Genomic DNA, 16,954 nt, shown 5'->3' on the forward strand with positions numbered 1-16,954 from the left:
AGCCACTTTAGAGCAACATTTGAACATTAAAACTGCGCTTTGTATTCAAATATACGGTGCTCGAAGTGTTACAACACAAGGCAAGATTGATATTTTTTGTTCGCATGTCTATGGCATTTTGTTTGTTAACATTACACTTGCGGGGATTACTAATTACTAACTAGCTCGAGAAAAAATATGTAGGAAAGTGTACTTGCATCTCTGATTTAAAAACAATACAGGAAACATTTTTTGACCAGCGTCCTCGTGTTTTGCGTCAAACTTGATCGCAGCTCGTTGTCGCTCAACTTTGGTCGGGTGGCGCTGTGAAGTGAATGAGATCCATGCACAGTGGGGGGTTGATCCCCCTTCTTGCTTGGCACCGGCGTTAACAGGATTTCTCAGCCGTGAAAGCGTGCCCCTCCGTGAATTCCCGACGGCTTCGCGACTCGCTCGTTGCCGATTCATCTCTTACAGGCATTGTTTGCCCACAAAACGGCACAATAGGGCGCCAAAAAAGCGCATGTGATTGCGCTTGACTCCACGCGTCGGCCGGAGGTGCGCCTCACTTCCGCCGAGTAACGAGGAGGAAACCATGGAAACCAAACTAGGTCACTGCACAAACCCTTCCTTTTTTTTTTCTTCATCTAATCAAAGCAAGGGTTTGTAAGTGCATCATTTCCATATCAAAGATGCGGGAGACCCTCCCCCGCCCACCCCTCCCTCTCACGTCGCCTCCTCATTTATCTCTAGGGCCAGCATCAGCAGAGACCCCTTCTACGACATGCTCGCCACCAGGAAGCGACGCGTCGCCAACAAAAAGTGAAGCGGCGCCCGGATGATGTCGGATACCTCAGCGTAGACCGCAAAAACAAAACCGGTGATGTGATGTTTTTTTTTTTGTTGTTGTTGTTTTTGAGCGGGTGGACAATTGAGATGCACCCCGTTGAAAGAGGGGCCAACTGCGCGCGCGCGCGCGCGCACACACACACACACACACACACACACAGACTTTTTGGTGCACGCCCCATCCTTCCTCACCTCATTCCGCTCAAACATGTTTCAGATGCACTTGCGTGTTTGTAAGTGCGCGTGTGTGCTGCCAGATTGAAACCTCAGCAAGTGTGCAGGGTTAAAAAAAAAAAAAAAAGAGTCTTGAGTCAGCTGGACTGATTTCATCCACTAGTGAAGGACAAGACAATTATGAACTGTGCATATTTTTGATTTGCGTTTGTGTATTAAAGGCGGGCAAGAACTTTTAGGGTTACACTGAAAAGAAAAAAAAAAGCAATACTTGATACTACAAACAAAGCCATCATTTCCACCAGAAAAGTCCTGATATGCAGTTGTCAAATGTGAAATTTTACAATGAAGTTCTAATGTTTTATGACAATAAATTCTTAATTTTACGAGAAACAAGAAAAATGTTGCCGGTTTTTAATGTGTCAGTATTTTACATGGATAACGACATTAATATAAAATCAGTTAAAAAAAAAGTAATTTACAAGGATGAAATTGTTGTTTTACTCTGATAAAGTTGGAATATTATGGATGAAAAAAAGGGAGTTCATTGAATTAAATTTGCAAGATTATTTTCTGCAAAGGTTATTACCACGAATACAGCCCTTACATAGCAAAATATAAAAATAAGTGTGACAAAGTTATTTCATGTCAATCAAGCTTTAATAAAAGCTACATTTTACAAGAATAAAATTGTAATTTTACAACGAAGAAGATATCATAGTTGGAGGAAAATAAATGATATTTTACAAGACTTACTCCTTAAAAGGGCAAGAAAACTGTTTTATAAGAGGAAAACGCTCTTCTTGAGAAAAAAAAGAGGGCAAAGTTGGACTAAAATTGCTATTTTACAAAACTCAAGTTACAACGACATTCAAATCCTATCATCACGATTAAGAAGTGGTAGTTTTATAAGAACAATAAAAAAAACTTTTTATAGGAATAAAATACTCATGTTTTTTTTAATTATCATGATTTTGGAAGAAGGTAATTTCACACAAAGAAAATTGTAATATTGCAATATACATGTATATATAGAATAAAGTTATATGAAATGAACCAGGTTTTTCAATGGAAGTTGTGATTTTACAAAAAAAGTAGTTTTTCAACAAAAACAAACTTTTCAAAACCAAAACAATTTTTTTTTCTTTCAGGAAAACAATGTTGAGAATAAAAGACCAAACATGTTGCTGGCAATCTTGTCAAGTTACACCTTATGGTACATGTTTTGGTCAAAAATGGTATTGTAAAATCCCGCCCCTTGTAACAAAATTGCTTGCTTTTTTCCCCTAATTAATTTTTCCTTTAAAAAATACAATGATACATTTTTGTACATGACACCCCATTCTTATACATTTTTTTTCACAAACTTGCTACATTTTTTTCCCATGTTTATTTTTTTCGTGGTTACTAGCAGAACTTTATTCTCAACAAGATTCCCCCCAGTCTTTTCAGTGTGGCCTTAATATGCCTCGGAAGTCTTTTGCAAAGTTTTTTTAATACAGCAGGTCCACTTGAGGGCACCAGTCCAACTAAGCTTTTTTGTTTGTTTGTTTGTCCACTTGCCATCGTTGTTGTAACGTGTTTGGGTTCGTAACCTTTGCTTGCTTTTTGTGTTGTTATCGGACTATAACCTGACTTCTTATCAAATTTTTTTCAGTATTTATTTTCATTCTGTGAAACGGTTTGACACCACCTGTAAATGTTCAACATTGTATGCCTACGTTTATATATATATACTGTATATATATATCGATCTCTCTCTCTCTCATATATATGTATAGATATATATATATATATCAGTTTGGGTGGACTTAAAAAAGCCTTAAAATATAATCATTAAAAAAAAAAATAATTTTGAGATTTATTATTGGCCCGGAACTGTGACGCCGCTGTTTAAAAAAGAAAAAAGCCATGACTGACGTGCGTGTGCGCGTGCGCGAGCAAGCATTTGTGATTTTTCAAGACAATGGTGCTTGGTGTGACATTAACGCGAATAATTATAAAGGCATATCTCCTGATGATGATGACGGTAATACCCCGGATGAAGATGTCTAAAAATGACAAAGTCACTGGTTTTCTGTGTGATTGTAAATTCTAATGCGAAGCCTTGTGATTCATGGCAGTGTTATTATTTTATGAAGATGATGATGTTTTCCTGCCCCTCGCGAGATCCCAAGTCGCATTGGCTTTCCTATGCTGCGTCAAATCTACGGTGGGTCACGTTCACGTTTATCTTACATAAAGCAAGCTTTTGCAGCAGATGTGTTGATGATTCGGGCATGTTTTTTTTTTACCTATATAATTTGCATGTGTAATGAGTGCTCATGAATGAACTATACGTACTGTCGTGTGCGCGCATCGCGAGGAGTTGGCACCAACGGACGACGCGTACTCGCTGCCGCTTCGCTTTGAAACAATTAGGGAACAATTTGACGTCACAGTACAAGCAGCAGACAGGAAGTGGTGCAAGAGAAGGCAAGAAAAGGTTGACACGGATTGATTTGATTACATGACCGATTGAGCGATTGAACGTATAAACACACCAAGAGAAAAATGGAAATGAGGGATAAGATCATATCTAGATGTCTTCGCTCAACGCAGTGTACCTGATTGGTATATTTTTGTACCAAATCTATTTTCGAACCTTTTTTTTGAATGCGTCGAATGATTCACAAGTCGAGTGATTCCCACTTTTTCAATTATGTTTCATAATCGTTCCATAAATTAACACCTGCAACAGAAACTCACATTTGCTTCATGTTTGTTCTCATCTTTTATGTTTTCAAGTCGCAATTGGCGGCCCATCAACCATAAAAGCCCTCGCTGACATGTGTGGGTAGAGGGCGCCCTCTAGGGACCGTGGAGTCTCATCACAGACCCTCAAAATGAATTTTTCCAATGAAATCTGATGATACACACAATGAACGGCACAAAATGTGTATTGGCCCATCTCAAGCAACTTCATTTTTTCCAAATCATTGTGATTGAAAGTTCTCATTTGAGGACTGAGAGAAACAGCGGCGATTATTATCATTATTATTATTATTTTTTGTTCAGCATAGTTAGCAAATAAATTCTTATTGCTATACACAATACGGAATATCTTGGCCTACGATAATAATTTAAAGAAAACAACAATGAAACAAACCAATATATTACATCCAGTATTGCCCCGTATAATTCATATTAAAACTAGGCAATTGCAATACGCAGTGGGAAAAGAGAAGAGAGTAAAAAGGTCTGAAAACCCCTAAGCCAAGACGAAAACTCCAGTTTGAGTGACCGCAAATACGAGTCCTGTCCAAACACACCTTGAAAGAAGTCAGCCCCACACTGACACACACTGGTGCATATTTTTTATACTTTATTCATACACAGTATCCGCTCTAGCGCAAAGAACAGAGGAACAAGACGAGTCGGGTGGGCCAGCGAGAGACAAACAAACATGGCCGTTCTTCTGACTTTGGAGCTTCTTGCGGCATCTTACAATGCTAAACTTGCACATTGGGAAATCACGGGAATTAATTTTTACATGAGCAGGTTAGTCTGTAACTTGGGATTTTAATGGTTGAAAACGCATAGAGAAGCTTCAAAATGTTGAATTTGTATCGGTCTGTTTTATTAGACGGACGGATAAAGTGCCATTCACAAATCAACTGAAGCCTGAAATACAAATTTTCAAAGTTTGCTGGCATGTCTTAGACTTAAACCTGCGTACAATACAGTCTGTATAAATTCCCTGTTCATTCCCATTCTTCTTTTTGAAATACTGATCATTTATGATAACAACTGTCAGAAATTCAACCTCATAAATATATGAACCATAACTGACTAATTGTCTGGCTCCAGCTTTCCTCTGAGCAGGATGAGTGGTATAAAATAAAAGAAAATCAAGTCCAATGTACCGGTAATAATCCAGCGGTTCATTTTCCATCTGGCCTTTTTAAGCGTCACAGGTGAGCTGTTTGCCACCAAACAAAACAGGAAAACTGAATTAAAAATGAAGATCAAGATAAAACAAGATACAATAAAACAAAATAAAATAAGATGAACATAAAAATACCACAAAACAAAATAAATCAATCAATAAATAACAACAAAAGACAAAAGTAAAAGGAAATAAAAATCTAATCGTGTATGAAAAGCAAATTTTTCGCTAGGCCCAAATGTGTGTGCAAAGTTTAGTGAAGTGGCATTCAGCTTTATTGACCCTCAAAATGCGAATCAGAGCTCCACATTTGATTTATCTGACGGCATTTCGAGTTCCTTCCCAGACAGATTCTCAATGTGAGACATGTCAGCGTCCTAATTTTGGTCCACGTGACAGCTGCAAAAATTGTTACGCAAGTGAATTTCAGGTGAAATTTGGCAGCCGTTAAAACTTCCGTACACTCAATAACTCAAGCTGACAGGCTTTACCGGAAGCCAAGACGACTCCATTTTGGCAGCAAAAAGCCAACAGAAGCAATTCTATCAAAGTTTGGTTACCTGACAGCGAGACGGAGCAAACAATGAAAGCACACCATCCGGACAGAAAAGGGACAACGGCATGCTCCCTCCGTGTTGGAGGGATTACTGTGAATCATGCAGAGGTTCTCGTTCATGCTTAGAACACGTCTCTCCTCACACGCATGCACACACCCGAAAGAAGTCCTCCATGCTTTTCGCCAAAAACAACACGTCTTAAACTGACGCTATGTGGATGCCAAAGAACCACTGCCAAAGTACAGTTCAGAGCTGTTAGTTTTTAAAACAGGCATGGCAGGCTGATTGAACGCTCTAAATTGTCCCTAGGTGTGAATGTGAGCGTGGATGGTTGTTTGTCTCTGTGTGCCCTGCGATTGGCTGGCAACCGATTCAGGGTGTCCCCCGCCTACTGCCCGAAGACAGCTGGGATAGGCTCCAGCACCCCCCGCGACCCTAGTGAGGATCAAGCGGTTCGGAAAATGGATGGATGGATGGATGGATGGATGTATAAGTTAGGTTCGTTTATGAATAACAAAATAGAGTAAAAATATACATGTAGTACTGTATATGTTGCTCTATGTGACTCGCTGTCGTTTTGCTGACTTTCGCTGCTTCTCGCGGACCTTTTGCGGACTTTTTGCGGACTAAAAAAAAAATTATGAATATGTTTGAAAAAATTCGCGATGCGCTGAAGCCGCGATAAACAAACCATGAAATAGCGAGGTATCACTGGAGTTGTTTTTTTTTGCATCCAATCGAGAATACAAGCCTATGAATATTGTCTGTCTATGTGTGTTGCTGCACTGTTTGTGCTTAAAAAAATCTGTTCCTCAAAGCGTTCTATCATCGCCACATCGATGTTATTTGTTAGCGTACCTATGGCATTTCATATCATGTGTTAGCATTAAGCTAGCAGACTTAAAGGCAATGTAATGTGGTTATTTTAAATACATCATGCGTAATTTCCTTTGCTTTACGTTTAGTTTGACACTAAACTTGGAGGGGCCATTTTTGAAGAATTGTTCAGTCTTCCAAAAAGCTAATTGTTGTTGAGTGATTCACTGCCATCTTAAAGCATTCATATCTCAAGTCTGTGCTCTTAAATCAAAGTGAAAAAAAAAATCATGCGACGGACAGCTTGTATCTTGAAAAAAAAAACTCGTATCTCAAGGCGCCACTGTAATTAATATACTTTCTGGGACTCTTGAGGCCGACGACGCTAATGTATTTTAACATCGGCCAGGATTGTTGGTACTTATTTTTAAGGTGGTATTTTGTGCAAAAATCTTGAGAAGCACTACTACAGGGCGTAAAGAGTTTCAACATTACCGCAAAGCCAAATTTCACCTTGGGGATGGCAAGGGAAAGGTGGGGTTGGGGGGAGGGGTTCATCGGAACATAGAAATCTTCGAAAAAACACATTCAGTTTTTAGTATAAAACCTCTGTTTACGCGGGAAGATATTTACAAGAAACGGGGACCTGCGACAAACACGACAAACCCTTGGTGGAATCAAACATTTTTTGAGAGCTCAAAAATTCCTAATGCTCGCACAGAGTCGGAAACATAAGCACGGAACAGCTTTGTGCATATGGAAATAGCTTCTTGAAACTAAACTGGCTAACACTGTCGCCTGTCACCTTCACGTGGCGTCGTCTACAAAAGAACCAAAAATCAGAAGTCTGCTCTGAAGGGAGCAGGGGGGCGGGATCGACTCAATTAACACCAACTGCGACTGGTTATAATATTCAACCGCTCGTACTTTGGCACTGGTGTGCACGTTTTCGTGCCTTTTGTTTTTGAAATCCAGCAAATATACATTGGCTGTTCTTGTCGTGCATTGCAGCTCATTGCAGGAGAAAGGGGGGTGGGGGGGGGGCAGGGGGAAGCACAAGGAGCGAGTGTGCAGATTAGGGAAGCGGTGGTTGATGCAGCACCCGCCCCCCTCCAAACCCCAAGTGTGCTCCTCAGTCCCATCTGCGCACAGTATACAGAAGTAATACCAAGATGTCTGAACTTTGCGGACAAAGGATTACGTGAGACGGTTGTGGGTTTGTTTGTTTGTTTTTTGTGGGGGGAGCCGGCCGGTCTGAGGCGGCGTTGGCTCATACCACGCTGTGCAGCGACGGATGGGTGAACTGCGGATTGACGTAGGAGAAGCCGGCGAACTCGCTCTGGTCGATGTTGGCGATCATCATATGGTCCGGCGGGGTCAGCATGGGCTGCGTGCGCGTGAAGAACTTGTCAAAGTTTTCTGCTCCCTTGCCGCACTAAAATAAAAAACACGCGGGATTACTTTCAACGCCAAACACTGTAAACGAATGATGCAAGTGCATGGGTCTCGAAAAGTTCCAAATGTTCAATCTTTACAGCTCAACGTTTGAAATTGCCAAACTGCAGTGGCGCTTTCTGGCATGAGCATCAATTGCGACTAAATGTTGAAGGCTTCACAACCTTTTGCACAACTTGGTGCTCCTCAACAAGGGTTGGATGGTGAAATTCACAACATTCATAGGCCGAATCCACAACTAAGCAATCATGCATGCGGTGGAAAGGAGTCAGCATAACTTTTCACGTGGAACTTGATGAACAATCTTTAGCAAATTTCTTGTCATATTTCCAGCTAAACCAACAAATGAAAAAATAACACTTTGACTGCTGTACAAAAATAGATGTTATACAAGTTGCAGTGGATACAAAGTCCACACACTAAGGCATGGAATTGCGTTTTGTTTTTGTGAATGAACTGTATTGACCCGAATATAAGACGGCCCTGATGAGAAGACGACCGCCTCTTTTTCGAGACTCAAGTTTGAAAAAAGACTCTTTGAACACCAAATTAATTTTCATACAGAAAATAATTACAGTACATTTTGTGTTATTTTGCCTCATTCAAATCTTAATATCTGAACATTTAAATATGTAAACTAAAGTGCAATCACCTTCGTAAATGAATGGCTTCTGCTTTTTGAAATGTAAATGACATCATAACTTCAGCTGCCGTTTAACCTGGCCGATCTTCGACTCACTTTTCTCCAGATTGTCACTACGTTTCTCCATTTTCTGTTATCTCTTCTATTATTTTCTTCTCTTTTCCATCTTACCGCTATTTTTTATTTGTCTTCTTCGTGCTACCGCTATTTTCACTTTCATTATCACTTTGGCCTGGGGAGTCAAGTTCAGCATTTGCTTTAATGATATCTGGTGCCATCTAGCGTCGTGAATGGGTATAATGTCTAGACCCCGAATATAAGACGACCCCCACTTTTTCAGTCATATTTCAATGCAAAAAACACCGTCTTATATTCAGGCCAATATGGTAGTTTCATATGCAATGATTTGTTCAAGGTCCTCATCCTTTGTATTTTTAACAAGGACGAGCAATAAATGAATCTGAACAAGAATAAACAACATCGGATTTATTATACAATGTTTCAGTCTTATAGTTAATGCCTCCACTAAAATGAAGCAAATGAAGCAACGAGATTTTTTTCCCCCCAAATTGGAAAAAATGAATTTTATGACGGCTGATTTTGGGAAAAACAAGGTCAGCGTTGAGCACTCCCTACCACTTTGGGCTTGAACGGTGGTTGTATCTCCCTGTTGGCCAGTCGTTCCCAATCAATGCGTCGGAAGAAGGCCTGCTCCCGGAGGTCCCGCTCTCCCTCGGGCCCGCAGCCGAGGCGCTTCGAAGGGTGTTTGGTCATCAGCTGCCACGCAAAAATGGGACATCTTGTTTTTCACACTTCACATTAGCTGTATATATACTACACTTAAGGCGTGCAACTCTAAATTCTGTAATAAAAGGTTTAAAAAAAGCCAAAAAATCCACAATATAGCGGGTGTAGTGAAAAATACACCGCGGTATTGCTGAGGTGGAGCGCGATGCATTGTAAGAGCCGCAATGTGATATGCCGGTGCACGTACGCCTTTGCAGATGGACACGGCTTCTTTGGACATGGACTTGGGGTAGGACACATTGTGCTCCATGATGGACTGGAAGAGCTCATCCTCGTCCTCCCCGTCAAATGGCGGCTGCGGAGGAACAAATGGAAAGAGCGGTACGACATCAAGTCATTGAAATGTGAGGCGATTAAAAACAAAACCAATTTACTAATTTGAGATATTAAAAGAAACACATTGATTAAAAACAGGAAAAAAGTAAATGAAATTTCAAGCGATAAGTACCGGTATACTTTTTTTTCTTAATTGTACGACGTACTAGCACGGCAGTCACACGGTGACTACTAGGCAAACAAAATTTCCCGCAGCACTGATTGGACAAGCAGTGTCATGTGATCATCTGCAGCCAGCGATGGCCAAGCGGGCGTGTCATAACTAATTGACATGTTGAGTCGGGTGTGTCTTAACCTCCATGGCACAGGCTCCGTCGAACCCCTGCGGTTCGATCGAACGCAGGTTAAGAACCACTGCTCTGAAATGTGTACCTGAAAAGAATGTCACTTTTTTTTTTTTGTTGGTATTATTGGCTAGAACAACTCCTCAAATTGCGTTTGCTTTAGCATTGATGCTAACGTTACTGTTCGGAGGTATACACTGGACGAAGAGGGCATTAACCCTTTCAGGTACAGCGGTCACTACAGTGGTTTATCATGTTATCAGGTTACAGGTTATGATTGTTGGTGCATAAAAGGGTGAACACTGACACGATGTGCCTTAGAGGAAATGGGGGTGATTTAAAAAAAAAAAAAGCACTGTTGGATGTTTTGGATCATGTATGTAGAGAGACACTGTAAAGCAAGGGTGTCAAACTCATTTTTGTCGCGGGCCATATTGTAATTAGGGTTTCCCTTGGAGGGCCGTTATGAATTTCAGGAAACCATATAAATGTTTAATCGCCTCCACATATTACATACACAGCGCACAACAAATGGATAAATCACTAGTTTCAAATCAGAAGAATAATGACTGTTATTGTGGATTACATATGACACAAATTTTGGTCCAGACTTTAGCAAGCATCATGGAACTTGACGTGCTTGATTTGCTTTCGTGGGCCACATAAAATGGTGTGGTGGGCCAGATCAGGCCCCCGGGCCTTGACTTTGACACCTGTGCTGTAAAGGGACCACTTCGTAATCATGAGCGTCTCAATCATCTTTCAGCATTCCATTCTAGCGAGTTGCATTCTACGGTGCCCATCAACTGCACTTCTTTACCTGTCCTGCCAGCATCTCATACAGCAGAACACCATATGCCCACCAGTCCACTGACTTTCCATATGGCTGGTAGGCTATAATCTGACAGAGACAAGATAACACAAGAAAGAGGGTAAATTGAGTGAAACAAGAAAAAGGAAAAAAAAATCACGTCATCCAAACCCACCAAATCAGCCTCCCCATTAACTACAAAGACAAAGACGCTTTCTCCCACCTTTCAATTTACGATCGCGTGTGACAATCCCCCCTCCCACACACCCGCACGCACACACACACACACACACACACACATACTCACGCCACAATAATCAGAGATGCGTTGAAAAACAAAAATGCAGCTGCACTTAGCAAAAAACCCCCCAGAGGAAACGGTACAATTTGTGCCGGTCCTTCAATTTACAATTACAAAAAAAAAAAAAGACTACATGGCTATGATGTCATTCAGGACACACACAAGTCATTGTCTGCAAAGGCATAATGAAGTCATGAAGTTACAACACCGTAAATGGTAATTCCTCATATAGTGGCTGACTGGATTCGTTTTTTTGTTTTGTTTTGTTTTGTTTTTTTAAATTATGGCCTGGGACTGGCACGAGATGGATTTCTTCTGTGGAGGGTGGGAAGGGCCAGCAGTGTCACCCTCTCCTACGGATTACTGAGCAATCGCGGTGGTCTAATTCATGACTATCTGCGCATTATACTGCCTCCAAGAGGCCAAGACGTGCACACCAGAAGGAGCAGCACTATGTCTATTGAATTGGAGCAAAAAAAAAAAAAAAAGTTACTTACAGTATGTTAACTGTATGACGCTATAGAGTGCTATTTTTGTTCTTAAAAATATATTCCAAACATTTTGCTTTGCTTTCCACTCACTTCAACGGGGGGCAAGATAATTTGCGATCTCAAGGCGCCGCTGCACTAAAGTGAAGAAAGTCGTCGGTGAGCGTTTCCTCACCATGAGCGCCTCACCTCTGGTGCGATGTAGTCGGGCGTGCCGCAGAAGGTGCGCGTGGACATGCCTTCATACATGTTCTCCTTGCACATGCCAAAGTCGGCGATTTTGATGTGGCCCTCCGAGTCCAGCATGACGTTGTCCAGTTTCAGGTCCCTGCAACGCAAGCAGCACTCGTCTTGAGGGCCAATGACAACCTCACCCTGTGCTTCGCTTTTCTTATCTCTACTTAGTCTTTCATCAGAGCCACTAGACTTCGTATTTGGCTCTTCCGGATATCAAAGTTGTTTGACATAAATTGGGTAACTTTTGTTACCAGTGTATGCTTGTCTGTGCCCTCTTTAATGATTGGCACCCATAACTGACACTACGCCTTTTAACACGATGCGCCGGATGGTTGTGAAAATATAGTACTTTTCCAAAAACCCTTTCATTTAGTATCAAAACGTTTCGGGTGTTTTTTTTTTTATGAAAAAATATGAATCAAGGGTTTAGCGCACCTTCTCGGTCAGTATTGATATAAATTACCAGAAGATGGCGGGAGTGGCTTTGATCAGAGCTTGGGTGTGGTACGGTGATCCTACGGCGTGAGGTGGCGTGCGAAAACAGTGTGGTGTTGAGAACATGGCAAAATATTGCTAGCTAACGCTACAACAGAGCTTTTTCAATTCAAAAAAGAGGACGGATCCCATCGTCCCCCTTGACGAACACGCGCGCACACACGTAGACACACAAACACACACTCACAGACAAAGTTCAACGTTCATGAAAACGTCATGCATGAAGTTTATCTTGGAACAAGTGTATTGTTAATCTTGCAATAAACGGTTATTTTGCAATCAAAGTGACCTTTTTTGTGTTGTGTTGTTATCTAGTAGGAAACCATTGTTTACATATTTGAGATATTTGACATTTGATGTTTGACAAATGAAAACCCCCCCCCCCAGCAAAGTGAAAGTTCTGCTTGAAAAGCATTCTTTCACAAAATGCTTTTTTTTCTTTCTAAAACAAATATTTTCATGAAACTTGCCAAAGTTCAACTGCTGTTTATTAAAGAATGGTAAAAATGTAGAAATGTACTTTTTTTCTGATGAGAGAAGGGGGTTCAAGCTATCTTTTGGTCGGTTCCATGCTCAAATAACTCGAGAACTCAATTTTCTGTTTATTCTGGCCTCCAAAAATTTGTCAAAAATGGCTGCCGTTAAATGAGTCTAACGTGGATTTTTTTTTCCCCCAACGAATAAATACATTTGTTGGATTTGGGATTTTCTTCTTTTTTATTTTGATAAAAACAGAATTTATTAGAAGCTAAAGAACATACAGTATCTCAACCAGGCCTGCCAATAATTATGAAGGGTTGTGTAAATTTCGTTTTTGGGGGAATTTCTTGGTTTTTCTCTTTGGGCTGTGCTTCTTTGGTGACCCCTCCCCTCCCCTAACCCCCCAAAAAAGGACGCTCCAAGTAATTAGTGGCAGGTGTGGGAACGGGAAAGACAAGTTTGATTTTGTTGTTTTTTTCGTTTGTCTTTTGATTCGGAAATGAGCGGACATGGAATTGATTTTTGGAAAACTAAACTGTTTAAAGACGTACAGCACCGTGGGACTTTTTAGGGTGAAATGACGCCTCCCGTCCGAAGAGTTCTAAACCTTTTTTTTTATAAAGCCCCTCAATGATAAATATCTTATTGGAAAGACTCTATATTTATGTCATGCTAGTCGTTCATCGAGGAACTGGTTAACGTTTCATTTTGGCTCGAGTGGACAGCGATGGATTGGTTTTCGTTTTGGACATCGCGTGGAGTGCACAAGCGAGCGGCTTTGCTCGCTGGACTCAACTCCATCGTCGGGATGCGCGACACGTAACTTTGGATGAAAGGTAGGCCACTTTTAAGATCATTTACTGGCCAATTATTTTTTGAAAAGTCAGACGGTGTGTTTGGTTACGGGTTGAAGGGGAAAATGAAGGTAGTGAAGGTATTCGTTTCGATATCATCGGACGCAAACGCAATCTGCCACGAAACGTCCAACAACGCAAAAGGTATTTGTAACCGTTACAAAAGTCTACAGTTAATGCAGGACGTCGGGCAATATCTGCACGTTGTTATTTTGACAAAAACCAAATTATGCAATGAAGGAAAGGAAAGTTGTCAAACTCTGCAGAGAGAGAAAAACACGACATACGCTTCAAAGCAAAATTAATTGTGCACAATAGAGTTGATCAAATATGTTAATGCATGGCAACGTTGCTAAACCTGGCGAAAATAAAAATTATGCCAAGAGCCAAGTCCAAATCAATGTCAGTCTCTCCAACATTGAGTAAAACATTTAATTCAGAGAGCAGCAATTGAAGCTCGTGCCTGCGCCAAACATCCGGGCGCAGACAAGAAAGATTTGAGCTCGATGCTCAATGGCTGCCACTGCTCCCAAACTAGCAGTCAACCTCAAGTTTGGAAAGACTCCAGATGATGGAATGCAATCTTATTTTGAAAAGCGGAATCAAGATATTTGAAGTTCAACGGCAAAGAATGTCACCTGCAAGTATCGACAGCATACTCTGATAAGCAACGTCACCCACTGGAGGAGAAAACGCACTGCGACAAGATCAACTTTCGAATGGCGAAAAGGAGTCTGCTTGGCATGGTCAGAGAAGCAAAAGGACTCATTGCAAGGTGTGCGGCCAAAAGCCGTGCCAGTGTTCTCCCACATCACACAAAAGGTGACAACAGTCACCTTTCAGTGACCAGCGCACCGGTTTCTCTCCAAGCCATACCATCATATGAGGACCGGAATGGGTGTCTGTAGTAAAAGTTCATACAGTACTGAAACGCAATTGAGTATCGCAGCTGAGTATTTAAGTTGCTTAGTCGATATAAACTGTTTATCTGTTTCCAGATGAGTTTGCATGTGTGTCAAGTGTCACCCACCTGTAGATAATTCCTTTCCGGTGTAAGAAAAATAGCCCAACGGCGATCTCGGCTGCATAAAAACTGTTGGGGCGGAGGGGAATCAAAGAATGAATAATAAAGTCATGACTCAAATTGTATTGCATCATTCATTTTCCGATCCTCATAAGGGTCACGGGGGGGTGATGGAGCCCATACCAGCCGTCTTCGCGCAGTAGGCGGGGGGCACCCTGAACCGGTTGCCAGCCAATCGCAGGGCACACAGAGACGAACAACCATCCACACTCACACTCAGACAACCCTAGGGAGAATTTCCAGTGTTCAATCAGCCTGCCATGCATGTTTTTGGAATGTGGGAGGAAACCGGAGTACCCGGAGAAAACCCGCAAAGGCCCGGGGAGAACATGCAAACTCCACACAGGGAGGCCGCAGCTGGAATTGAACCACTGCACTGTGAGGTCGACGTGCCTACCACTGGACCATTTGGCCGCCTGTATTGCATCATGAGGAGGAAAAAAATAATAAATAACGTACACGGCCTGCGGCTCCTTGAACTTGCCCATTCGCTGGATATGATACATGAGGTCTCCCCCGTTGATGTACTCCATCACAAAGTAGAGGCGATCCTAAACACAAAGCAGACGAATGAATCTCTCTTGAGTTCTTTCATTGCAACCACTCGGCAGGAAATTTGAATCGGACACGGCTTCATGTGTCCCAATGTATTTTTGACCCTGATTTTAAAAAATGTCGATTTTCTTTCTTGTACATCAGGTTATTTTCATTTTTCGTTTATTTAATTTTGACCTATGAAAACTTGTTTTAAAAATGTACTGTATATATTTTAAAACACACATTAGATAAAATAAAATAAGTCAAAAGGAATAATAGCCTTTAATAGCAACATTGCTCCTCCCTACCTGAGCTTTAGGCCTCTAAAAAGAGTTCACGTGATTGTGACGTATCACAATAACCTTGCTTGAATAAAGTTCATTTGAAATTCTTTAAAATGTTTTCTCCGAACAAAAGGCACATCCGTCAGTTAACGCTCGAAGTCTGGTCGTATTTTATTCAAGAACCAAATATGTATTTTTGCAATAATACGGTCCCATTTTTTTTCCAAGACTTTTTCCAGATGAATACTGCAATATTACGAAAAAAAAAAGTATTTTTTTTGTAATTCACCCCTGTTAAAATTACTTTTTGCCCTCACTAAACTTAGATTTTAATATCATGGTATTTTGGCTTTATTTTGGAAAAATACCACTTCATTGTCGTAAGATGACTGTCATGATTCGGTTTAGGGACCAACAGGTGGCACTGTAGGGCTCCCCCGGAAGCTGCACACCTGTTGGTCATAACTAATTAGGGCTTTAAAAGGACTCCTGCCCGAACACTCGGTGTCGGGTCATTCATTGTTGCTTCTTGCTACTGTCATGTGTGTTGCTGTTTGCTCTTAGTTTCTGTCATGTTTAGTTCATTGTTATGTTTTAGCTTTAGTTATGGTTTTTGTTTCATACTTTGGACTTTGTGGGTTTGGGATTTAGTTTTCTTTGTTTTAATACAATTCTTCAAATACCTCCTGCCTGCTTTTTGGGGTCCACCACCACCTCGCAACGTGACAATGACATATTTTAATGCTGACTCATGGTTGTGAATATTGTATTTTTGTTTTGTTGGCAAAACAATGCGGCTTGTTTGTTTGTTTGTTTGTTTGTTTGTTCTGCCCCCCCCCCCCCAAATAATTTGTTATTGCTACATTCTGTACTTCTGCTGTTCAAGAACTTGGATGGGCAACTTAACCGCTGTCAGGGGCCACATATTGTCTGACCATCCACTTCCGAACCAGATGTATGGCAAAAAATAAAACCCCTGGTCACTTGGTAATTAGATGCGGGCAAGTTTTCACCCACCACGGTTTGGAAGCAGGAGTGGAGCTGTGTGAGGAATGGCGGTTTGTCCCTCTGCGCCAGCACCCTCTTCTCCACCATGGTGCATTCCACGTCGTCGTCCTGGATGACCACATCCTTCTTCAGGATCTTGATGGCGTAAAGCTCCTCGGTGGACTTCATCTCGGCCAGCATCACTTTGCCGAAGCTGCCTTTCCCCAGCAGGGCCAGGAAGTTGAAGTCGCTCAGACGCAAACGCTCAGCGTTGCCCAAAGGGAGGCTGAAGCGCCGGTGGTCCGAAGGCGTGATGACTTTCTTTCCGTGGCCCAGCTTGGCTTTCTGCGGCGGTCAAAAAGCACAAACGCGGACGGCGCGCCTTTCGTCATCCAACGTTTGAACAATCCGCATTTTCGATGGCGTGCGGCCGGCGCACAAAAAGTAAACGGCCAAGACAAACACGCGCAACAGATGTTATGCAAACAAAATAACAGATTGCCAGAATGAAATCCGACTGAATTCTCAGGATTAGGCAAGATGGCGTTCAATTGTAAGAAATTCTTTA

At 41.5% G+C, this 16,954-nt stretch overlaps 2 protein-coding genes across 3 annotated transcripts in view; one reads left to right on the forward strand and one right to left on the reverse strand.

Annotated features, from left to right (window-relative positions):
* The window catches only part of cyth3b (cytohesin 3b), a 34,756-nt gene extending 31,493 nt beyond the window's left edge, over positions 1 to 3,263 (forward strand). For both annotated transcript variants that reach the window (XM_086133773.1, XM_086133772.1), the window contains exon 13: positions 733 to 3,263. In XM_086133773.1, the coding sequence (XP_085989899.1) occupies positions 733 to 805 (73 nt within the window). In that variant the 3' untranslated portion in view covers positions 806 to 3,263. The remainder of the gene's footprint in view (positions 1 to 732) is intronic.
* A 1,080-nt stretch (positions 3,264 to 4,343) lies between these two features.
* The window catches only part of prkcab (protein kinase C, alpha, b), an 89,560-nt gene continuing 76,949 nt past the window's right edge, over positions 4,344 to 16,954 (reverse strand). The window contains exons 9-16 of the mRNA XM_086133771.1: positions 16,417 to 16,731; positions 15,038 to 15,129; positions 14,525 to 14,587; positions 11,618 to 11,756; positions 10,649 to 10,729; positions 9,396 to 9,503; positions 9,038 to 9,178; positions 4,344 to 7,738 (exon numbers count right to left, since the gene is read on the reverse strand). Coding sequence (XP_085989897.1) covers positions 7,574 to 7,738; positions 9,038 to 9,178; positions 9,396 to 9,503; positions 10,649 to 10,729; positions 11,618 to 11,756; positions 14,525 to 14,587; positions 15,038 to 15,129; positions 16,417 to 16,731 — 1,104 coding nt within the window. The 3' untranslated portion in view covers positions 4,344 to 7,573. The remainder of the gene's footprint in view (positions 7,739 to 9,037; positions 9,179 to 9,395; positions 9,504 to 10,648; positions 10,730 to 11,617; positions 11,757 to 14,524; positions 14,588 to 15,037; positions 15,130 to 16,416; positions 16,732 to 16,954) is intronic.

Source organism: Hippocampus guttulatus, chromosome 16 (assembly GCF_054856545.1).
Source record: "Hippocampus guttulatus isolate MCC_2025c chromosome 16, RoL_Hgut_1.0, whole genome shotgun sequence".
Lineage (NCBI taxonomy): Eukaryota > Metazoa > Chordata > Actinopteri > Syngnathiformes > Syngnathidae > Hippocampus > Hippocampus guttulatus.